The 23,993-nt window shown below is 36.9% G+C and overlaps 4 protein-coding genes across 7 annotated transcripts; 3 read left to right on the top strand and 1 right to left on the bottom strand.

Annotated features, from left to right (window-relative positions):
* On the top strand, positions 1-1,962 carry LOC113773549 (replication protein A 70 kDa DNA-binding subunit B-like). The gene is made up of 8 exons (XM_027318186.1): positions 1-147; positions 268-544; positions 635-728; positions 820-944; positions 1,031-1,109; positions 1,225-1,357; positions 1,462-1,622; positions 1,863-1,962. Exons 1-8 carry the CDS (start codon positions 1-3, stop codon positions 1,960-1,962), a joined length of 1,116 nt encoding a protein of 371 aa, XP_027173987.1.
* Positions 1,963-9,873: 7,911 nt separating this feature from the next.
* On the top strand, positions 9,874-13,934 carry LOC113773182. 2 transcript variants are annotated; one of them, XM_027317758.1, is made up of 7 exons: positions 9,874-10,103; positions 10,252-10,734; positions 10,890-11,039; positions 12,245-12,337; positions 12,534-12,581; positions 12,688-13,114; positions 13,251-13,384. In XM_027317758.1, the coding sequence occupies exons 1-7, from the start codon at positions 10,049-10,051 to the stop codon at positions 13,285-13,287; spliced, it is 1,293 nt and encodes a 430-aa protein (XP_027173559.1). In that variant the 5' UTR covers positions 9,874-10,048; the 3' UTR covers positions 13,288-13,384. The 2 variants fall into 2 exon arrangements, with proteins under 2 accessions (XP_027173559.1, XP_027173558.1); XM_027317757.1 differs by having other exon boundaries at positions 9,875-10,103; positions 12,688-13,121; positions 13,251-13,934.
* A 583-nt stretch (positions 13,935-14,517) lies between these two features.
* Positions 14,518-19,336, bottom strand: LOC113773259 (protein ACCELERATED CELL DEATH 6-like). 3 transcript variants are annotated; one of them, XM_027317864.1, is made up of 7 exons: positions 19,234-19,336; positions 17,663-18,363; positions 17,397-17,546; positions 17,000-17,164; positions 16,494-16,541; positions 15,973-16,406; positions 14,518-15,783 (listed from the first exon to the last, which is right to left on the bottom strand). In XM_027317864.1, the coding sequence occupies exons 2-7, from the start codon at positions 18,282-18,284 to the stop codon at positions 15,169-15,171; spliced, it is 2,034 nt and encodes a 677-aa protein (XP_027173665.1). In that variant the 5' UTR covers positions 18,285-18,363; positions 19,234-19,336; the 3' UTR covers positions 14,518-15,168. The 3 variants fall into 3 exon arrangements, with proteins under 3 accessions (XP_027173665.1, XP_027173667.1, XP_027173666.1); XM_027317866.1 differs by having other exon boundaries at positions 17,042-17,164; XM_027317865.1 differs by having other exon boundaries at positions 17,000-17,155.
* Positions 19,337-19,672: 336 nt separating this feature from the next.
* LOC113774492 (methylthioribose-1-phosphate isomerase) lies at positions 19,673-23,734 on the top strand. Its single transcript, XM_027319019.1, has 9 exons — positions 19,673-19,931; positions 20,046-20,101; positions 21,028-21,186; positions 21,264-21,363; positions 21,754-21,896; positions 22,019-22,124; positions 22,655-22,793; positions 22,876-23,144; positions 23,235-23,734. Exons 1-9 carry the CDS (start codon positions 19,854-19,856, stop codon positions 23,307-23,309), a joined length of 1,125 nt encoding a protein of 374 aa, XP_027174820.1. The 5' UTR covers positions 19,673-19,853; the 3' UTR covers positions 23,310-23,734.
* Positions 23,735-23,993: the final 259 nt, after the last annotated feature.

Genomic DNA, 23,993 nt, shown 5'->3' with positions numbered 1-23,993 from the left:
ATGGATAGCAGATGCATTTTAATAAAAGACTTCCAGGAGAAACAGCGCCAATGGTTTGCCAAACTTTATGTAATAGAAGTGACAAGAATCTTTGACCCGACTCCAAGAACAAAGGCATACCGACGGCTCTTATTTGCAGATGATCAGGTACATATATATCTGTAACATATACAATAAACCAGTACTTAAGTTTGCTATAAATTATACAACAACATTATATTCCATTATCTATCTATATACCTGTAACCTACAATTTATATTTCACAGAATGACACGATTCAAGGCATCATCTATCAACAAGACCTGGCTTTCATTGGCGAAATATTCAAGCTCCAGACATCATACTACGTTGGTGGTGCATATATCAGCAAAATTCAAGATTCCCGCCACCAAATGGGTACAACACCTCTTCAGCTAACCTTTGACAAAAGGTCCTTCATACAACCAGCTGCAAGTCCTTTACCAATGTCATTACCAACGTATTTTCCACTCACTTCATTCTGGGACCTGGACCAATATCAAGGCAAAGATGACCAAAGACTCAGTACACAACACATCCCTTCTAACATTTATTTTATATAAATCATTAGTTTATGTCCTGTTTTCATTTTTATTAATACTAACCATTCAACAGACATCATGTGCATTGTCATTCAAGCATTACCTCAAAGACTGATTGCTGGAGCCAAGCCATCAATTATCCAAGAATTCATTGTTGTCAATGAAGAGTAAGCAAAACAAGATTTTATACACTTTATCTTACCTATTCATCAACAGGAAATGATTTAAACTTTCATTCTATTTCTCTAACTTTCACAGACAGCGTCCACTTATCCTCACACTCTGGGAACCTTTTGTTGACAATGAAGGAGCTCAGCTTCTTCAAATTGCACATACCTACCCAATTGTTGTGATTCTCAGGCCTATAGTAACCACCTTTTATGGTACATTTTGCAGAACAGAACCATTTCTTTCTATATTACAAAACCTACAAACCAAATATTCTAACACAGCTTTGATATCCTTACAGGCATCTCTCTCAGGACCAAAGGAAGTACAAATATACTCCTTGATCCCCCATTTCCACAGATCAGCACCTTGGCAGAATGGTATGCATGCTTTCACACTCAAACTTGCTTGTCTATTACTTACATTTCTATATAACCATGACTCAATAATGCAAATCAGTAAATATATTACTATTACTACCACTGCTTGCTACAGGATTGAAGAAAACAAGAACTACATTGACAAGATAAAAGCACAAAAACTGTACGAAAAGGCAAACCAAAAGATCAAGCCACCACCTGAAAAAGATATTCGACAGATCTCACAAATTCTTGGTGCATACATTCTGGTAAGCTAATACACTAACTTAACTCCAAACATCAAGTTTGCTTTATATTCAAATACTACCATTATAGACATGTATCAAACTCACTTTAAATTATATATGACCAGCCAAAAGATTTCTGGATAAAAGGAACAATTCAGATTACGAATTCTTGCCAACACTTCTATATTGCTAGCTGTGCCGACTGTGGTTGTACCACCAATGCACCTATGGACTTTGAATTCTCATGTCACAATTGTAACAAGAGTCAAACAAAACCTATCCCCAAGTAAGTCATTATCCCATTCACAGCAAAAAACACCTCTTATTTATCACACTTACACATATATATATCTCTATATCTATATATACATATATCTATCCATCTGTCTAAAAATGTTTCTATAAACACACAATTCTACAATTATCCATTTTCATATATTAACATATCATTTTTCTATTATACATCTCCGTCTACATTAGTATATTACTTGTCATCCCTAACACACTAAAAAATTCTCTAACACAGGGCCAGACTATTTGTCCAAATATCTGATGATTCAGCTCATTTGGATGCATTTGTTCAAGACAGTTATGCTGAGAACATAATTGGGCTCACAGCAACATAAATCTATGACCAGATAGCATCTGTGAGAATCACTAAATTACACAAACAAATTTTTACAGTACTTCAGAAATATATACAATAATCCAAAAAACTCTCTTTTCTTATTCTCCTCAGCAGGGACAAACAATTCCAATTCAAACAATCAATGATAGACTCTTTGCACAACCTGTCTACTGCCAACTAAGGACCAGCTCCAACCGTTCCACTCCACAGGGATTGCCAAGCTTCTTTCTCTCCTCATATGTTGCTGTCTCCCAACAATCTGTCCCTGCAATTGAAGCTAATCCACATGAAGAATCATCCATCAGCACTCTCACAAGTCCATCCATCACATATTTGACATCTGAAAAACAATCTGCTGAACCTCCAAGCAACAAGACAGAGCCAACACCAACTTCAAAGCTGACAGATTCTGAAATCACTACCACAGACACCACATGCACACCAACATCTTCTGCTAAACGCAAGCTACAACTGGAACCTGAAAAAGATAGCAAACAGCCAAAACAAGGTTAACAATGTAATCTTATCTAAAAAACAGCTCTTTTGAACCAACGTTGCATAATCTCTGTTAATACCTTTAGACTATATCTTTTGGCACAATCTGTTCCACCTCTCTTGTATCTCTAACTGCAACTTTTGTGAGCATCGTTAACAATCTAATGTTGTATAAAAAATGCTCCTTTCAACCAATAGTGTACAATCTCTGTTAATACCTTTACAGCATATCTTTTGCTAAAATATGTTTCAGATTTCCTCACCTCTCTGCCTGCAAGTTCTGTGAACATATATATATCCATGACCTATTCTATGAACAACTCTGTCTATTCACATATTATAGCTGAATGCATATCTGAATTTTGTAGTTATTCAAGTATAATGACAGTGGTACCAAGGATATATTCTTTCTACATTAGTGTTTTTGAATATCAAAGCTGTATATTCAGCTTTTGCAGTGGCAAGAAATACAATAATGTGGCCTGGTTTCATATCATGTTCCTCGATAAAGACATTCCAGTTGTTTGTGATATATTTCCCTTCTACGGTCGTTGAAATCGTTTTGCAGCCTGTAGTGAGCTTAAGAACTGCTGTCCGTTCTGGATTTATTCCTTGTCTCAAGGGTTTGGGAATTTTCTGCAAAAAAATTGAGAAATAGCCTCAATGTATCTGATATGTTTTATGTTGTCAAAAATTCTGTGTTATCAATGTGGTCAAAAATGGCAAAATTACCAATTGCAATCTGTCCTCGATCGAGTATACATGGTAAAAAGCTATGTTTTTTGTCAGTGCTTGGTGAAAGTTCGGACTTAATGATGAGAAATAGGTTCTATGTATTGCTGAACCTCCAGCTGGGTCTGAAATAGATGAATGGATAAAATTGTTAGCACACAGTTAATTATGCAAACAGTTCATAGTTTTGTAGACAAACATGGTCTTACCTCCGTTCACAGGAAATGGATTCGTGTTTGTTGCTGAGAAAGCAGCTGTCCATGGTAAATAATTTTGGAATTGGTGTTCATTAAATATTATTGTATCGAAACTGTTTTGTGTATCATATAAAAAAAAAATTAGATAATAGTTTTGTATATTATTATCCATTATATATGCATTCCACCCAGCTGTCAAATCTCGTCCCTGCAATTGGATTTGCCATTCCCTATGTCCATGCTTCAGAAATATTGTCGTTTGAATTTGTTGTTGAATAGCATTAAAGAACGACATTGGAATTTTCTGTAAATATCATAACGTCATATACTTATGTCAAACATTTCTCACAAAAAAATATGAATATGGGTTCAATGAGTACCGGATTCAACGTGCTGTTCTGCCGTATTACAAAGCATAATTTTGGAGTTGGCTCTTCAATCTGATGTCTTGTCGACGAAGCCGTATCTGTAGATGATCAGGTTTTCAGTAAGTATAATAGAATTTATTCTATTTAGCGTAATCTTATATATAAACTGTTATTCAAGGAGTAAGAACTTAGACAAAAACATACCTGATAGAATCGCGTCCATACTACCATAGGAAAACTTTTATGAATAAACAATATCAAGGGTTAAAGCTCCTTTTATAGCTCTACTTCCTCATTTTGTCGGCCTATTTGTTTTCAATATTTATGAATAGTCAAATTCTCATCAACATTTTAGTTATTCTCTTTGCAAATTTGTTCGTATTTGATACTATATCTATTGAATATTTTATTGTTATTTCTTTGATTTTTGTCACTATATTACAAATGATACAATCATCAACGATACATATGGCATATAATGCACATGTACATATAATTGCTTTTTTCTGCTTGGAAACCAAATAATTGACCTGCTGGTCTCATATTTTGTTTGATATGATAGTTAGTCATTACTCACGTGAATATCTATCATACTGTTTTTGAATATATATACACTATTTCTTCTTTATCTATTCTATTAGGTATACCATATTTTTGTTTCTTGCTTCTTGTCTTTACATATTCGTTGTTATCTGTATATTACCAAAGTATATATATATAATGCTTAATTTATTTCTTGATTTTTGCTAATTTAATTACACACTTACTAAGCAATTATCCACTAAATAATCACAAATTTACTAACTAAATTGTTTAATGATCAATTACTAACAAAAAATAGTTTGGTAGCTAACCAATAGTTTAGTGACCACTAAAATTTTGTACCCTAATATTTATTTATTTGTAAATAACTAACAACCAATAAACACGCTCATTTAATAGTATGGTCTTTGATTCATTTTTTGCAACTTTCTGTAAGCCATGTCCTTTCGTCCTTTGTTTGTTAAACACCCCCAGCCCATAACAAAATTTACCATCCCCAACACCCCCATCACACAAAAAATCCAACACCCCAACACAGGCTGCGCAGGGCCCAAAAACTAGTATAAAACAGTTTAACTACCTCTACACCCTCAAACTATTATCATTCTTTGCTGTAAGTTTTTGAATGATAGCTTAGCAGCGTGCTATACAACTTTCGTTAACATAAGAATTATTATGATCAACCAATCTTCACGGTATACATGTAGCGCAATATTTCAACATTGTGATCAATTTAAAATTTCAGTTAACACACATAATATGCAATATCTTGAGTTAAGTGTCAATGATCAACTCAAAAATTCACCTAACAAACAAATTGAATATTTAATATCAAGACTTCAACAACAATCAGAGGTGGTATGGTTGATCAAGCAACATTAGTACAGGAAAGTTAAAGTAACAAAGAAATTCATACCTGTATTGCTATAGTTGTAACTATTTCAAGACAAAAAGATTCTTTACTATGTTGTTGTTACTTCAACGTATATCAGGAGTAGGGCTGCAAACGAATCGAGTCGCTCGCAAGCCGCTTGCGAGCGGCTCGAGTCAAGCTCGAGTCGAGCTCGATATTAATCGAGCTCGAACTCGAGCTCAGAATATTAAGCTCGTTAGCTCGCGAGCCGACTCGCGAGCTTGAGTATATATATATATTTTTTTTATTTTTATTTAATAATAAAATTATGTATATAATATATATATATTTTTTATTTATTAAGAAAAAAATATTATTTTATTTATTTTTTAAAAAATAAAATAATTATTTTTTATTTTTTTCGAGCTCGAGCTCGACTTGATTCGAGTCGAGCTCGAGCTTGAAAATTGCCGGCTCGTCGAGCTCGAGCTTGGTAAAATTTAGTCGAGGCTCGGCTCGATTAGTTCAAAACTCGATTCGGCTCGACTCGTTTGCAGCCCTAATCAGGAGCACTAGTTTAATACATTTTTTTCCAAGTTTTTGTTCTTCTTTTTTCCTCTGTTTCTTCCTATATATTTCTTCCCTTGCACTTTGTATGATTAGAATATCATGTAAGTGATCCCATCTCCTTATCAAATCATAGTAGGCACAAAAATGGCGCTAATATTGCAACCCAGTTGGCACCTTACTCACTAATCCAGGTTTAATTCATGCATTAGCCATCAAATTTGTGTTATTGCTATTAAGTTTAATTAACTACTTTGGATGCCTTTTTTTCCAACTAAACAATAGTAATAAATCCCAAGTTCATAGGACATACTAGTAATTTTGACCCTTATGATGTCAACAAAGAAGCCCAATTTTCTATCAAGGGAGGTAGGTGAAATTTTGAGAACTTTAGAAGATGCCAGTGAAAGTATTAGAAACTTTAGGGGAGGTTTCTGAAATCATCCATATTATCAATGAGCAGGTCACATTCTCAACCCGACAAGACGGGCTACCTGGATGTGAGCGCATGTGTGATGTAGCGTACCAATTACTCATTTCATTCAATTGAAAGTGTCATACTTTTTTTTTTCTGTTCCAAAATATTTGTTGTGTTTGATATTTCTAACTATTTCATACTTTGAAATGTTACTTATGTCATTCATTAATGATGTATAAAGACAAATGTGATGTAATTGTTTTATATTTTTTACTTTAACCATCACATGATTTAAGAGCAAAAGCGGAACAAAAGGAAATTTTTTTTTTGTAGTGTGCACTATGTATAAAAGGCACATATTCCCAAATATAACTAAATATACGAGACGAAGGAAGTATAAATTTTGTTTTCCTAATTGGGATGGGGATAAATATATTTCTCTTCTCCTATTTTCAAATCTTTGATGGAGCGATAATTTATACCGTTAATATTAAAATTTAGCATAAAATACAAGAAATTCCCTTGTGATTTCACGAAAAAACATCTTACCCTCCTATTATTTAAAAACCTCCACATAAACACTCTAAACTTCATAACTAAAGTGAAAATTACTTTATGAACCGACTGAGTTACCGGTGGTAGCAAGTTGAATACCCTTGTCTAACTTTATATTTCCAGTTTATATTGGTAGAGGTTATTATGCTGTTATGGAAAATCAGAGGTAAAGAGCCTACTATTCATTATTTCAACTGAATAGCGCAACCCAAACGGTGATAGATAGACGTCGGTGTGCAACTATAGCATCGTTGATGCGGCTTTTAGCTTCGAGTGATAAATGATAATCTCGGGCAGTGATCGATTTTTAGCCACCAGAAGCCAGAAGAAACTCCACAAGCATTATTAACCTGGGGTATGCCCGTGCTCCTCTGCTGGGCTTTGTGCTACTATTTGTGTGATGGCTTGCAATTCGGCAACCTGCCAATCCGGCGGTTGCTACAGTGAAGACAACGGCGACAAAGTAGATGATTAATTTCCACAGCCGCCGCCAGCTGTGGCTACTGAGTCCACCCAGTAGCTCTTATCCAATGGCAAGAACTCGGATTCCGCCTTTTGCGTCAAATGCAAGCTTAAAGAATCTATGGCAGCGGCATTCTCCTCCTCCTCTGCCTCAGCTCAAGTTACCGGCGGAGGCGGTGGTGGTTCTAGCGATAGCAGCCGCTTCTGTGGAGATTGTTTCCGAAGCAACCTTTACGAGAAGTTTAGATTCGCCGTCACTTCTAATGCTCTGATTTCGCTCTCTGACAACGTCCTCGTCGCCTTCTCCGGGGGCCCTTCTTCTAGGGTGGCTCTTTAGTTTGTTCATGAGATGCAAATGAAAGCACAGAAGAATTTTGATGCAAGCACAGATAGATCATTGCCTGTCTTTGGCTTTGGGTTTGCTTTTATTGATGAAAGTTCGAGTATTTCTATACTTGCTGACAAATTCAGCCAAGCTGTTGAAGAAATGAGATTGGTTGTCTCGAATTTGGCTCCCCAAGTTAAGGAGTTCCATGTTGTTTCTACTGAAAGTAATTATTTTTCAGATTCCAACAATGGAAGAAATAGATTGAAAGAGCTGCTAAATGCTGTTGCTGATGTCACTGGAAAGGAAGATCTATTGGTGCATTTGCGAATGTTAGCCTTACGAAAGAGCGTTGTGATGCTGCTGCTTCTGCTGATGCTTTGTCTCGAAAGAGTTCGATCAGATATCAGAGAAAATGAAAGAAAACCAAAGGCAAAAAAAGTTATAATTTAAGGGAGAAACGGCTTTTTCTTTTCCTAGAAATGAAACTTAAGATTTTTTCAAAGTAATCTCGCATGCTCATACTCAATAGGTCGTACTCTCGGTTACGGGTCAATTTTTACTGTAGTTATAAAATTTAGAGTGTTTATGTGAAGGTTTCTAAACTATAAAGAATAAGATGTGTTTTCGCGAAACTACAAGGGATTCGTTGTATTTTACCCTAAAATTTAAGCAAAACCGTGTAGACTTAATAAAGAAGAGGTGTAGATTTAACTTTTAGCTTTTCTCTTTAACTAATTTTCATTGAAGAGATAAATTTAAAAATATTTGTTTTGAGTGTACATAAGTGATTGAAAATACGAGGTTTTTTTTTATTTTGTCTTTAATATGGTACTAAATAACGGGGACATGGGGTGTGTGGTTTCAAAGTTTTTATTAGTGTTCATTCATTAGTGCATGTAACCCTTTTTAAACTTTTTCCAATTTTCCTTCTTCAAAAAAAAAAAAAAAAATAGAGTTCCAACAAAGAAAAGAAAAGGAGTTTTTTTTTTTTTTTAAAAAAAATTCAATAAGAAAGGAGTGAGACTTAAAGAGTTTTATCTTACTAAAAGAGAAATATATTGCATACATAGGTTTTTTTTTTTTTTTTTAAATCCAATAGACAAATGCAATAATAACAACCCAGTACACATTTTGATTTGAGAAGATCGCTCAAAATGTCTCTAACATTTCATCAAATGAATTTTTTATGTCTTTTATAAATTCAAATTAATAAAATTTGATCCCTAGGACTTATTTGGAAAGCTATGTTTTTCCGAAATTTTTTTTACATTTTTCAGGAATAAATTTTTTATTTCAAATATATAAAATTACTATAATACATTTTCTACAAAAATGATAGAAAATAGCAATCCAAAATGGGCTAGAACTGACCACTTTTTAACATAAAATTATCATGTGATCCGCATATAGTTATTTTTTATATACAAAAATATCACATTCCACCTTTTTAATGGCAAAAAATGAATACATATTATGATGTCAAATACCACTTTTTTAGGAGAAAAACTAAATATATTTCATATTAGATCCTATTTGTTTAGAGGTAAAAATGAATATTGATCACGCCATTTGTCTAACTACAAATGAGATCTAACATTTTACTCATAAAAAAATAATTATGTATGGATCACGGGATAGATTCAAGATAAAATATGGTCAAACATTTAGATTGGAACTAAATTTTATTGAATTGATCTTAAAAGGGATGTAAAAATTTTAATTGGAACCAAATTTTTTTGATTTGATTTAGCTCGTTGGAGAATTAGAACGGGGCACAAGAAAAATCAGCAATGGAATCCAATGCCTTGCTGACATCTTTAACTACCCCATTCCCAATCCTCGCAAACTACCCCTTGAACTAATCCATGCCCGAACCTCGCAAACTACCTGCCCAGGTTTTTAGCATTTTTGGGTCTTCTTGAATCTTTGCTAGTTCAATCGCACCCGTCGATTACTTGCGGCCCTTTTATAGTCTTACCTTATATTGCTTGTACAGTAGTGGTTACGGCATTAATTGATAGTGGTATTAATTATCCAATAGATAAACTGAAACTGAATTGTCCAGCTAAGGATGTTGCTAGAAATTGATGACGCCGAAATTGGAGCCTGGAGCAAGAAAACAAATTAACAAAAAAAATCGGTATATCTCACTTTCCTTTCCTATGGTAATGTTCTTGATTTGCCGATTACACCCCTTTACAGTTTTCCTTTCCAGACATCATCTTCCCGTACTAAATATATATTATTATTGTCAAATCTAGTACCTACTTCGTAAAGGAGAATTTAATGCTATGTACGGCCGTATTTCCAGTCAAATAGGCCTCTTTTTTCTAATTTTTTTTTTGTGAATATACCATGCTGCATATCCAATTATCCAGAAAGTAAGAATTTCACAGCAGAGGAATAGGAAAGACTGCACGAGTACTTCACATTGGAAACGAAGACCAAAATTCCGGGGAGACTAGCTTTGGACATTCAAGTTGATCCATTCCAAGCTAGATCATTTGGATAAACACCGACTTTGCTACCTTTGCACGTTATAATTTCTACATTTCTTCTCGTGTCCATGGCCTCTTCATCAACACAGTCAGCACAGACGATCAGCAGTAGCAGCATGGGTGGTAAGTTCTACACTCTCTTCTTGTATGTTGCTCCGTAGTCATCTTAACTCTGAATTTTAGCCTAACTAACAGATTTAGGTAATGGTAGTGGCATTTGTTTTATAGTACTAGTATTATTTATTGCTGATGAGAAGGGAAAATATGACAGAAAAAGACATGAATTTCTACCTTCCTCTATACAAAGCTGCAATAAGGGGTGATTGGGACGCTGCAAGAAAGTTCTTTGATATTAATCCAGAAGCTGTCACAGCCATAATCGCGAAGAATCATGAGACGGCACTTCACATAGCTGTTGGGAGAAATGAAGCATATCGGTTTGTGGATGAGCTAGTGAAGCTGATGCCTCCAAATGCTCTCTCTGTGACAAACAAATTCAATGAGACAGCCCTTCACTTGGCCGCCAGATGCGGCAATACTGAGGCAGCTAAATTGTTGGTGAACCGAGATCCTGATTTGCCTTACGTTTGGAGTGATACAAAATTATTACCTCTGCATTTGGCTGCTTTGTTCAGCCACAAGGAGACGCTAATCTACTTGTTAACGGTGACAAGCAATGATGCTGAACCTAGCCCTTTTGTTGGTCAATCTGGGATCACTCTCCTGAATGTTGTTGTGACATCAGGATTCTATGGTGAGTACTGAACATTCCCTACTTCAAGTGGTTGGAGTACGAATTAGCCTTTCAATCTCATTGGTTTACGTGTAGAGCAAAGTTGCCATTCTCACTGGATCATGGAGTTGGGTCATGTTTTATCTGTTTTTATCAATGTCTGTGAACTCTTGCAGATGTGGCTCTGGATCTGCTTCGAAGCTATCCTAAGCTGGCTACAACTATATCTCCTGGAGGGAATACACCATTGAGTATCATAGCTGGAAAACCTTCAGCATTTCCAAGTGGAACAAGCTTAAGTTTTTTCCAGCAAGTAATCTATTTTTGTTAGTCTCTAACTCCTGTTTCATCCATCTATAATTTGCCGCCTCTTGATATCCCTAGTTAAAAGTTGGAACTTAGTTCAATGAGTTCTTAATTAAGAGATTATGCCACATTTACTGAACTCCAATTTATCACTTGGTCCATGTCTTTTAGCTCCCAAACTTGCTTGGTCATCTTGTGCTGCTAGGAACACAATCATCTGTTGTGCTGTACTTACAAAGAATTATTCATTGTGGTCTCAGTTCTCACAGTTTTCAAAGTACCTTGCTGGTTGCAGTTTCACTAGCTTGTTTTTGTTTTTCTAAATGCTATAATAATACTGACAGATTATCTTTAAGATTTCAACTACTTCATGTAGATTGCATTATCAATGTCTTTCATTAACAGCTATAGTTATAGACCACTAGGCTCCCATGTCTGCACAGATACAGATGCCACTAGAAGTGATGTTCTTTTTCCCATCTCAGATGAACTATATATCTTATAGATATTCTGTGTTTCCAAAGGTAGGCTTCGAAATACATAAATGTACACTTTTTTCTTATAGATATTTTGCGTCTAGGAAGTTCATCTTCCTCACACATTGCACAAATATGTAATACATAAATGTACACTTTTTTCTTAAAGTTTACTTGCAAGCATGATACTGGATTAGAAGTTATATGAGTGGGGTGGTTCCCTAAAAATTGGTAAAAAGGCAGGCCTCTAGGGAATATGTGTTAAAGATAAGGTTGTATCTCAATATCCTCCACGAGGAATGGAATTTGGAGAGTTGTCAATTTTTATTTTTCTTGGTTGGTCAGCTTTAGTGTTGGGAATTGTTTTTTTGCTGTTTTAATAGAGAAAAACAATGGAGCAAATTAGAAATGGGAGATTTAAGCTTATGCTAATATGTAAAAGAAGGCATTTTACCACATTAAGTGGATTGGATGTCTGAAAATACGGTATACATTGGAGAGATTCAGAAAATAATATCCAACTTACTGACCAACATGCAATATCGTTACACAATAACGATTTCTTGTTACTCAACCATAAGAACCGTGGTTGAGTAATCCAGAAGCTGCTTCATGCTAGATAAAAGGAAACTTAGGCACCAAACACATATTTTCTCCCTTCTGGTTTTTAATGCTCTGAAAGGCCAGAATATGATTGTGGTTTGATTTATATGCTAAAGGAAGCACGTTTTACCTTATTCATTGTGAAGGTGCTCCAGAAAAGTTAGAGAAGCCCTTTGATCAGAACGAAAGACAAGATATTGAAAACCAATCTAAGAAGTCAAGCAACCTACTCTTATATGGTATGTCAAAATTTCCTGTTCAATGTATGCAATTAATTCATGGATATTTATGCTCTGATCAAGCAATTTGGATATTGATATACGTTACAAAATCTCATTCACCATCCATGTATTACATGCCATTTAATGATACATGGATGCCTTCTGGTTAACAGGAATAACATACGGTTTTGACATTTCTAGTTTTGTTGTGCAGGGTGCCAAAAGTTTCATTCAAAATTTTGGGAAGTCATCAGAAGGATAGGTATCGTGCATAAGCTGTTGCATATAGTAAACCGTGAGAACTTCTTTTTTACATAAAACCGTTGCTCATGCAATTGTTCTTTCTTATTTTGTACTTTTTTGGGCAGTGCCATATGTTAAACATATACAAAACATAAAGTTGATGCATCATCAAGCGGTTGAACTGGTAAAATGCTTGTGCATGGAAGATGTGCAAGTTGACAACTCAATATCTGCCAGAATATTTAAACCAGCAATCATTCTGGGGGCAAGACTGGGAGTTTACGAGGTTGTAGCAGAAACATTGAAGTCATTTCCTAGTGCAATTTGGTCTTTAGACCAAGACGGCCATGATTTATTCCAACTGGCCGTTATGAACCGGCATGAATCTATTTTTAACATTCTATATGAAAAGGATGAGCATTCACATTTGGTGACACAGAATATTGATAAGTACAAAAACAATATCTTGCATTTAGCTGGAAAGTTGGCACCTCCTGATCAACTTAATCTTGTCAGTGGTGCAGCTTTGCAGATGCAGCGAGAATTACAGTGGTACAAGGTGACTGATGTTTTAGGTCACTGCACACCACATTGTCGTTAGATGCACTTGAGTTAGATATTTGGAAGTGCATTAGATCTTAAAATAGGTCACAGTATGCCTTGTCTGAAGCTTGAGGTTTCCATGCAGGAAGTCGAAAAGTTTGTCCAGCCCAGCTATAAAGTGAAGGAAAATGTTGATGGTAAAACCCCCGGGATGGTATTTACTGAGGAACACAAGGACTTGATTTCAGAAGGACAAAATTGGCTGAAAGACACAGCAAAATCATGTACATTTGTTGCAGTGCTGATTGCTACAGTTGTATGCACCTCAGCCATAACTGTACCAGGTGGCAGCATTCCTGACAATGGACATCCAATATTCGCTAAAAATGGTGCTTTTATCTGCTTTGCCATTTCAAACGCGCTCTCTTTATTTTCATCTTCAACTTCAGTAATCATGTTTTTGTTCATTCTGAATTCGCGCTGTGCTGAAGCTGATTTTCTATACTTCCTACCGAATAAGTTGATTATTGGACTTGTTACATTGTTCCTTTCCCTAGCAGCGCTCATGATAGCATTTGGTGCTGCAATATACATTGTCTTTGCGCGTCAAAAGTCCTTGACCATAATCCCACTTTCTGTATTAGTCTGTTTCCCATTGACCTTGTTTATGTCCTTGCAATATCCTGTTATGAAGGATATGATCAAGTCAACATATGGCCCAAGCATATTTGGTAAGAAAAGCAGAGCTCAGTTTCTGCAATAATTTGTGAATATTAAGTTTTATTCTTTTGTTGGCACTTCAAAATCTTGTAGCAAATCAGTTATCATATACCTTTATTTTGTTTTTGTTTTAAAATGCTTATTGTATAAAATCAACTCGCACCTGGCTCTAGCATTTATGTATGGTTACTGCAACATATATATTACCAAACGTGCAGGAGTGTAGTTCTGCAACCTAGAACTCTACCGCTGCTTTTTTTTTTTTCCTTCTTCTTAAGGCAAAATCCATGGAGGAATTATATTTTGAGCAGGATATCATGGTGGGGATGGAAATGGTTCATGCTACATTTGCCATCCGTGCAGAAGTTATCACATTCTTTTTGGCGAGATAAACTAGTGAAGGATGTCCAAGCGAGTTGATGAAGTCTCCACTGAGGATGCCTCCAATACATCTACTCTTCAAATTAATATGTTTTTGTAAACTAATTTGACATGATAACTTTTTTCATGAAAGTAAGAGAAGCACTGATAGGAACAATCAAACTATGATAGGTGGAGCACTTCATAGTGGTCATGCAGAAACTAGCAGGTGCCCAACCATGGAATATAGAATTTGACCTGAATAGGACATTTTCACTGGAATGCAATTGTTTAACATGACGATCATTGTACACAATTGCTGGTAAAAGGAGTAGATCCGCCAAACAAGTGCTAAATATTGCAGAGTTTGACAACTTTCGGGGTAAAACAATTTGACAACTTTCGAGGTAAAACAATCATAAAACCTTGAATCGTTACCATTGTCATGGCACATGATGGTTCCTGTCATCTCATTTTGTACCATGATCATCCGCTCTGTATATCGGAAGACCTGGAAGACAACTGAAAATTCTCACATCATTGAGAACTTCTCAGATAAAATAGTAATATGGCATACGGCCTTGGCCCGGATCATCTGACGGATAGCTGATAATCAATCTATTGTATGCTGCATACAAGCTGTTCATTTTGGTCCTATGTTCTTACAGACTCCCAACAAGAGGAAAGGAAACTCAATGTTCCCTCTAAATCGATGAAGGCTCATAATATCTTGGGACAAAAGCGGTGATGATCCTTGACAGAAGGAAGGCTTCATGATCGCAAGCAACATGCACATGCTCTTCCTTGATATGTCATAATTCAGTCAAACAGATATACGTACAACTTTGAGCAAATGACAATCGCCTTGAGAAAAATATACATTCTTGGGTAATGGGTAATTAGCTAATCAACGTATCTCCGTGCCTCGTAGTCAGTCTTGACGTACAGAAACAAAGTATTAAACAGGATGCCACCTTATCGATTTAAAAGAGAAGATCTTCACTTCGCTTACCAAAACATCCAGGGCAGTAAGTGGATCGAATCATGTCCATCAGGAGGGGAAATTGCAAAGTTGCAAACAAGGTCACAGGAAGACAAGCAATTGCAGCTATTGGGACAATTGTCCATGCCCTTTTATCACCAAAAACAAGGTAGATGGTGGCACTAAAGGCTATCATCATGGTTGTTATAGAGATGAATAGGGTGACAAGACCTATTATTAACCTCCTAGGAAGGGAGTAGAGAAAATCAACTTCTGCATATCGTGCTGTGAGGATGGACAGAAACATTAGGAGGGAAGCAGTGGAAGAGAACAGTGAGAGAGCATCAGCAGCAGCGAAGATATTAAATGCTAGATCATTGGAAAAAATGGGGTTGCCAGTGTCTCCATTGTTGCCCCCAGGCACAGTAATGGATGCTGCAAAAGCTATTGTAGCAATAAGAGTTGCTGAAACCGTACAAGAGTTTGCTGCATCTTTCATCCATTTCTCTCCTTCTTTAACCAAGTCTTTGTGTTCCACGGAAAATTCCACTGCTGGAGTTCTTCCACTGGAGTTTTTGTGAGCCTTCGATTCTGGGAGCACATGTTTTTCCACTTCCTATGCAGGAAAATAAAGAAATCAGTTGAAAATAGGCTCAATTTTAACTGCCCACCATGTGAAAATTTGATTCATGGCTTCCCCACTCCTAAAAATAACTTATGTTGGTTCTGTAGAAACCAGTCCAATTTACAGTGTGCTTGAGATAAATAACACCTATGATGTTTAGTGTGCAGAGAAACTGTTTACCTTGTACCACTGTAGCTCACGCTGCATCTGTAGCGCTGCACCAGATACAAGATTAAGTTGAGCAGTAGGTGCTAACTTACCAGCCAAATGCAAGATGTTGTTCATCTTGTTATCTACAAGACGCAGAGCCAACCGTTTATGCCCACTCATCTGATACAAGAGGTTAAAGATGCCCTCCCTACGGTTGGCAACAGCCGTCATGAATATATTGTGCCCCTCATGGTTCCTTGACCAAATTGCTGGCGGAAACGAATGCAAAATCTCTTCAACAATCACATTATTCCCAAAACTTGCCCCAACAATGATTGGCTGTTGAAAAAATGATGCAGCTGTTGCATAATCCAACTTTGATACTTCGGTGCACAGGCATCTAACAAGTTGAAGTGCCTGCAGATGCATAAATTTTGTCTCTCGTGCATCTCTGACATGTGGCACTGCAGTAAAAGTCCTCAGCTCTTGGCTACTGTAATCTGTAATCTGAAGTAGTTTCTGTCCTAGCTTAGTTAATTATTCACTCATACCTAAATTCACAATGATTTTCCAGAATGCTGCCTGCAACTTTTGGCACCCTGTCATTTGATAGGTAAACCAGTTGCAGTGATAGGAGGAAATTTTGCAACAGAAAATGAAGACAACTATAACATGTCCATCAAACCAACTTGTGGAGAAAGACACCAAAGGTCAAGAGACCACAACAATGAAATACCTTGGAGATGATTACGGATTTAGTTTTAATATTGTTCAATCGACTAAACAGAATGGGGGGCCACCTCATATAAAGTTGATACTTCAAGCAGAATTGTTTACTAATATTTTCAATTCTAATTTCCAAATTTTCTTTTCCATCCATGTTCTTTCCTTTTTCTTATTTCATTAATTTGACTCCAAAGTATAGGCAATGGTGTCTTAATCAACCTGAGAAATTCTCACAATCCACTTTATTCCAGTTAATGTTAAATCGGATGCTCTTGTCCTTATTGCAAGAAATCTTCACTCGTTATAATGCATTCTTCCTAAAAATCTCTACCTTCTATGAACTTCTGACCATAATAAGGGACTACAGACAAACCACAAAAGTTGAGCTTTCGAATGCAGCAGCAGATTCTTGCACATGATTGGCAGCCAATATCTGGATTATCTGGATACTTTCTTTTTGGGTGCTCGTAGAGATTCCAAAAGTATGCTGGCATACCTTCAAGAAAGAAACAATGAATAAAACTATAGTATTTACTAAACATGTAGACCATTTTTCAATTGATCACTTATGTAGTGTTTCTGCCTTGACTATTGATTATACAGATACAACTAATATGGTTGTAGACCAATGATATCAGCAGTGCCTTAGCCACTTCTTCCTGCTATAGATTCTTAAATGATCCGAAAATGGAGAACCTCACATTCTTACAATGAAGGAAGTAACTCACGTGAGTAGAGAAATGTTTCCCAAATTTTGACTGAACTTCCACCTGAAACTGACAAATCCTTTCTAGCAATTATGCTCAATGCAGAGTTACCTGCAGGTGATTTTGCTGTAGCCAACCCCGGATAGAGTTGAATCATATAGAGGGCTAAGTCTGTAGAGAACATAAAATGGTTTATGTTGAAAGGGGGCAGAAACTTACTTATTCTTCAATCAGGTGAAACTGAGAAAAAAGCAATTCAAAGAGATTGAAATAGCGCATAAAATTACCATAGAACTCTGCAATTATCATTAGATTCAGAAGCTCTGCACCAGATTCATCTCTGAAAGGATTGGGCTGAATGTCGTCTCTTGTGACAGTTAATAAATATGAAACCGCATCCTTGTTGGCATAACCAGCAGCAAGGTGGATAGGCAGAAAACCAGTATTGCTTGGAGCATTAGTCATGGCAGGACTTCTGTTCACTAGTAGCTTTGCAGCCTCAACATTGCCAAATATGGCAGCATAGTGCAGGGGTGTCTGACCGGCTTGATCTCGCAAACTTGGCAAAGTCTCAGGTTGGATCAATTCCAACAACTCTTTGACAAAATTTATTGCCATCACTGTCCCAACTGCAATGTGCAGTACTGTCTCCAAAGAATGAGTAATTTTAGCAGTAACTGCATCGGGATCTCGATTAAAGAATTCTCTGGCACTTTCCCAGTCACCTTGTAGTGATGCTTTATACAAGGGGAGGTACCAGTTGAGATCCTTCTCAGGTTCCTTCTTTTCCAATGGTGTTGGTTGGCTGGGACTTTGATCTTTAGCCTTGAGAAGGAGTCTCATTAGTGGTCCAGGCTCAGGACTGGTGCTGCTGTTATTTATCTCAGATGCTGAGGAAGAGCTAGCCATTTTCTTCTAAAATGATCACTTATCAATTTCTTGAGGTACTGCTTGATTAAGTAATGTATTATGATATCCAATCCACAGTCTGCAAGCCAAAACGAACCTCAGAAAATGACTTAAGTTTTTCCAACATTTCAAAGTTAATCAATGCTCAATCAAGCCAAATTGCATATGAAGAGCAGAACTTAAAGAATGAGTCAATTTGGGGAACAAGTACATCTATTTCTGCTGCTGTTATGCTCAAGTGAACCACACAAGTAGTAAAAAATCAGAATGCAACATATTCCTACAAGGCCATCAAGCACTCCTGCAGAGAGCAGTTATTTTCAGGGAGACATCATGCTTGTTACTGCCAAAGTTTCTTCCAGACCAAATGATTGTGTTTGTCAGAAAGACAGTCACCAGCACATATATATCCAGATAATACCTAGCTAACTCACTTAACTGAAGGAAAACCTGAACTTAAAATACTATCCCCCATTTTTGGTAGTAAAAGGGTGTGCATCCAACAGCTCCAATACACAGTTCTAGTACATAAGATTCCATCACTGATGCATAACTTCACATTTGAGAAAGTAAAGGAAGAAAAGGAAAAACATGATTATAAACATTCCCATTTTCACACGCACACACACAGAGAGAGAGAGAGAGAGAGAAGTAAACTACTTGAGAGAAATTTCTCCTGATGGCAACAAAAAAGTTAAAAACTCGCTTGACTAGATGGATTAATCGTCCATTGTCCTCTATGTACCATTTTGATGTTGCTTCATCGCCTTACACAAGAATATAGTAGTACTACCAAATAAAGTAGAAATCCATGATTAAAAGTGCAGAACAGGAGAAAAGGAACTCTCGAATTCTTAACTACTTCTTATATAATACTTCATACTGCAGCTAAAAACTAGAAGACCCAGTTAAGTAAAATCACTTACCATGCAGGGCCAAATCAATGTACCTGAATTATATCTTACCAAGATATTTCTGACCAGCTACTAGAGGGAAGAATGAACTGTATGCATACTTGCTCTGCTTCTTCTGCTAGCCAGTTGAGTCTCCATTTACAAAGCCTCGAGGAAGCCTAGCATCACCTGTACAAATGATCTATAACTACTGTTGATATTAATTTGCTTCATAACTACCTCGGCCCCTAGGCTATCTACATCCAACATAAGGTAACAACGGATTTTTCTGTGAGTTTGTTCGAGCTACATAAATGACACGAAATGAGTTAGATTTGACAACTGGGCTAACTGACCTTAAATTCTCCAAGCACCCCCCAAAGCCCAACAAACAACCCCCGAGCCCAAAACAAAAAACAAAATTGACCCAAACGAAAAAAAATATTCTCGGATGTTTGCTTAGTTGACTACTTTACTTATTATTCTGCTGCTTTTCTTGCTCTTGCTGTTTGTCCACGCGAGAGTCGATGTCCGCTTGGGTAGAGCACCAGCATTGTAAAGCTAGAATTCAACTGTAGCCCGTCTAAATTAGTTCTATAATCAGGGATTTGATTACCTATTTGCCTGTTCCGGGCAGTAATTATCGAGAATTTGAGTTGAATTGAAGGTTAACCCGATGGAAAATAGAGTAGAAAAGCAAAATTCTCTGCAGGCCATCCTTTACAAGCGTGGTTCGCTTCAATTGCTTGATCAGGTACGAACGTGTATATATGCAAGTCTATAACTATGAAAGATTTTTTGTTTTTTTTTTGGGGTCTGTTTCTGTTTTGGTAGTTAATTGGTTCGTTAAATGTTGGTGGTTGAACAGAGGAAACTTCCACTTGAGACAATCTATTTGGATATTCAAGACGCAAATGATGGATGGTAACTTACTTTTCTTTTTTTTGGGTTTTAGCTTTCTGAATTTGAAAATGTTTTTTTCTTGAAGAAATTCGATGCTATGGTCAACCTGGGCTTTTCTATCCTTGCCGTTATTATTGATTGAATTTTGGAGCGTCCAAATTTTACTGCATTTATGGTTTACTATTTGATGGAAGAAAATGAAATCAATGGAAGTCATGTGAATCAGCATAACGGGGGCAGTAGGAAATAGTAGTTTGCTTCATGTTATTCCTGATAAAGCAGGTTAAATAATCATAGATGATAGGATTATTGCGAATTTTATTACATCGCTGGAAAGCATCTTCATCTAGTTTTTTCAGGACTCTCATGTGCAACTGAAGTGAAGTTTTGCATCATTTTTTTCCCCACAATTACAGAGAGCTCTGTATTCAAGTAAACATCTTAATATTTAGTTTTCTTTGAACCTCACTTCATAGGAAGTCTCGAGGTTTTTCCTTGGTTGTCAGGAAGTATTGGCTGTCTACTGATGCATTATAGTTACGCACTTATTTGCACGAAGGGAATGGTAGATATTACAAATCTTGGGGTTTTCTTGCATTCTTTATGCATTGACATCTAATTCAAGCAAAAATGAATAAACAGGAAATCTTCAACACGGTTGAATGTGAGATGCACCTCCATTGCTGGCTGGAATGGCTTTTTCCAAATTCCATTGCCTTGTAGTGACTTTAAAACAAGATGTTTTGCTGCATTACCCATCTTGCTTGTTCTGATCTCTCATGCAATTTTCTGCTGACCCTTGTAGTTTCTTTTTCTTCATGAATTATACTGTGGTTAGGCACTTTGATATGCTTCAAAAATGTTTATTTCTTGTGCACGTGCATGGTTGTGAAGAAAACAATTGAGCGCTCGGTTATAATCTTCCTTTTCTTCATTTTTTGTATCAGGGTTGCTATAAGGGATATGGTTGTTCGTGGTGCACCTGCTATTGCTATTGCTGCTGCTCTTTCCTTGGCAGTAGAAGTATCTAACCTAAAAGATTTTAGTGGGACATCTGATGACGCAGCATCTTTCCTTGGAAAGAAACTGGAATATCTTGTCTCCAGGTACAGTTATTCTAATACAATTAAAATACTTCATGCTCTCTTTCCTTTTTTAGGATTAAAACTAGTTTGTATTGCAGTCGTCCAACAGCTGTAAACCTTTCAGATGCTGCGTCCAAGCTCAAGGAAGTCGTATCAAAGGCTGCTTCCACTGCTAAAGACACTACGGGTGTCTTTCAGGTAATTACATTGCTTTGTCTCACTTGAGCAGCCATTGCTTCTTATGTTTTGACCTTTATTGAAGTAGCAAAAGCTGCAAAGGACTGTAATACACTCTTGTATGGATTCTCTGGCTTCTTTTCTCATTTTTGCACTGTTGTTGATTGTCTATTTTAAGCTACACATGGAGAGAACGGTGAGGGTGTCCACTACTTTTTTGGCAAGCAATTTATTATGTGTAAAATAATTTGTCCATATCATGATTATGTTTAGTTGTTGCCTTGTACTTCATTACATGACCTCCATAGATTCTTTTGGAATATACATATGCATAGATGCTCTAAGGTTTTTGGTTCATTGATCTAAATTGAAGTCAGACCACATTATGAAAGATTAATGTTTTTGTGTTAGGCTTACATAGAAGCTGCTGAGATAATGCTTCAAGATGATGTTGCCTCAAATAAAGCAATTGGCTCCTATGGAGCTCGATTTCTTCTGCACCAACTGAAAGACTTTGACAGGATATCGGTTTTGACCCATTGCAATACTGGCAGGTAATTTCTATGAACACTGCCATCCATATCATACCATAATCATATGGGAACTCAATTGGATCATGGCAACTGATCTTCTCATCTAGAGGCTTTCTAATTGTTGCTTTTCATGTTTCTAATAGCCTCGCAACAGCTGGATATGGGACTGCTTTAGGTGTGATTCGTGCACTTCATGCTGAAGGAGTGTTAGAAAGGGCATACTGTACTGAAACACGTCCATTCAATCAAGTGAGTTCTAGGTTTTTGTTCCCTTTATCACTGTCTAAATTTAGTGTACCAGTGAGGGTTCTGCAAAAAAAAAAAGAAAAAAAAAAAGGATGTCTGACATATGTAGAAGCGAAATTCTTCTTCTTCTCCTCCTTTACTTCTCTGATTGCATGCATGGGTTGGAAATTCTCGAATCATGAACTCCTTGTAAGTCAACATGGTTTAAAAACCATTTACACATTTATAAAAGGCTAAATGTATACCCATTTATCTTTGCTTCTGCCTATGTTGACATGGATAAGCGTATTAAGCCCTGTTGAACTCTCCCTGTCTAACCTGGTGAGAGCGCCAAAAGAGAATAGACATTGAATGAAAAAAATAGGACCATGATGGAGTTATATTCCTACTTCAGCAGAGTCAATTTTGCTGGAGAAATGCAAGATAGCAAATTCATAAAAATACTCTCGTTGTCATGGTCTGTGGAGCTCATGATTTTGGTATATCAATCAGATGGGTGTCTATAATTTCTTCAATTTTTTTGTGTTTGTTAGGGATCCAGACTGACAGCATTCGAGTTGGTTTACGAGAAAATTCCTGCCACTCTAATAGTAGATTCTGCTGCTGCAGCACTAATGAAGGATGGTCGAGTCAATGCTGTTGTTGTAGGAGCCGACCGTGTGGCCGCTAATGGTATTTTTGACATTTATCTTGTATTCAGTTGGTAATCTCAAACTTACATGTACTTTTTTTAACTCCGTTTCCGGAATAATAGGTGACACAGCCAACAAGATTGGTACTTACAGCCTTGCTCTTTGTGCAAAGCACCACGATATTCCATTTCTAGTGGCTGCACCACTTACTTCCATTGACTTATCCATTACCTCTGGAGAAGAAATTGTCATAGAAGAAAGATCTCCTAAAGAAGTGTTGCATGCACGCGGTGGACTTGGGGAACAGGTCGCTGCTTCTGGAATTGCTGTTTGGAATCCAGCTTTTGATGTTACCCCTGCTGATATAATTAGCGGAATCATCACAGAAAAGGTAACTCTCTCTCTTATTCATATGCACAGGCACACCCGCATTTGTACTGCTTTCTTTGGCATTTGAAACTGAAGAACCTGTAATCCTCAGGGTGTTATAACAAAGAATGGGACTGAGGATTTTGATATTAAAGGCTTCGTGCGGAAGGCAACAAGCAATTCGTAATGGCGGAAGCAACTTTCCTGGCAAATGGCAAAACATCTTTGAAAAGGAGACGTCTCTTCAGCCAACAATTGAGCATTTCAAAAGCTCGGCAACTTAAACTGGGGCACGCCTGTTACAGTATTACCCTAACTAAATCGGGGCAAACCATGTGTTTGACCTGGCCTGTGCAAAGTTTAGCAAATGCAAAAATTTTGCTGCTCTACTAGTGCTTGTTACAGTCTTGTTAATGCATGATGCCCGTCATGCTTGGGTGTTTTACGAATTTTTCAGAATTATGTCATCTGGGCAGCGAAAGTTGTCGAAATAATATCAGAAGACGTGTATTCTTGACGAGTACTAATGCATGATGCCCGTCATTGTGTTTAATGCTCACCATGCCTGTGTACCCTATTTCGTCTAATGTGCTGATTTCAGTCTTTTGTCCACATATTCACTTCATGGCATGCCACTGGGCACTTTTGAATTCTCTTCCAGGCGCTGAAATCACCGTGCCTCGCCTCGAGATTCGAAGACAAGTTTGTTGAGACGCCTTTAGTCTATCGACTACGTCCTTGCCTCTGTGAAAATTGATGTGGAACATGCTTTCTTAGACTGATGCTGCGAGGCATATGGTTGCCTAGAATGTTCAACTCAGTAATAGCCTTATCACCCATGAATTCAATTGTTGGCTTACAGTTCAGGGTC

This window comes from Coffea eugenioides, chromosome 6 (genome assembly GCF_003713205.1).
Source record: "Coffea eugenioides isolate CCC68of chromosome 6, Ceug_1.0, whole genome shotgun sequence".
Lineage (NCBI taxonomy): Eukaryota > Viridiplantae > Streptophyta > Magnoliopsida > Gentianales > Rubiaceae > Coffea > Coffea eugenioides.
This window is presented reverse-complemented; position numbering and strand designations above follow the sequence as displayed.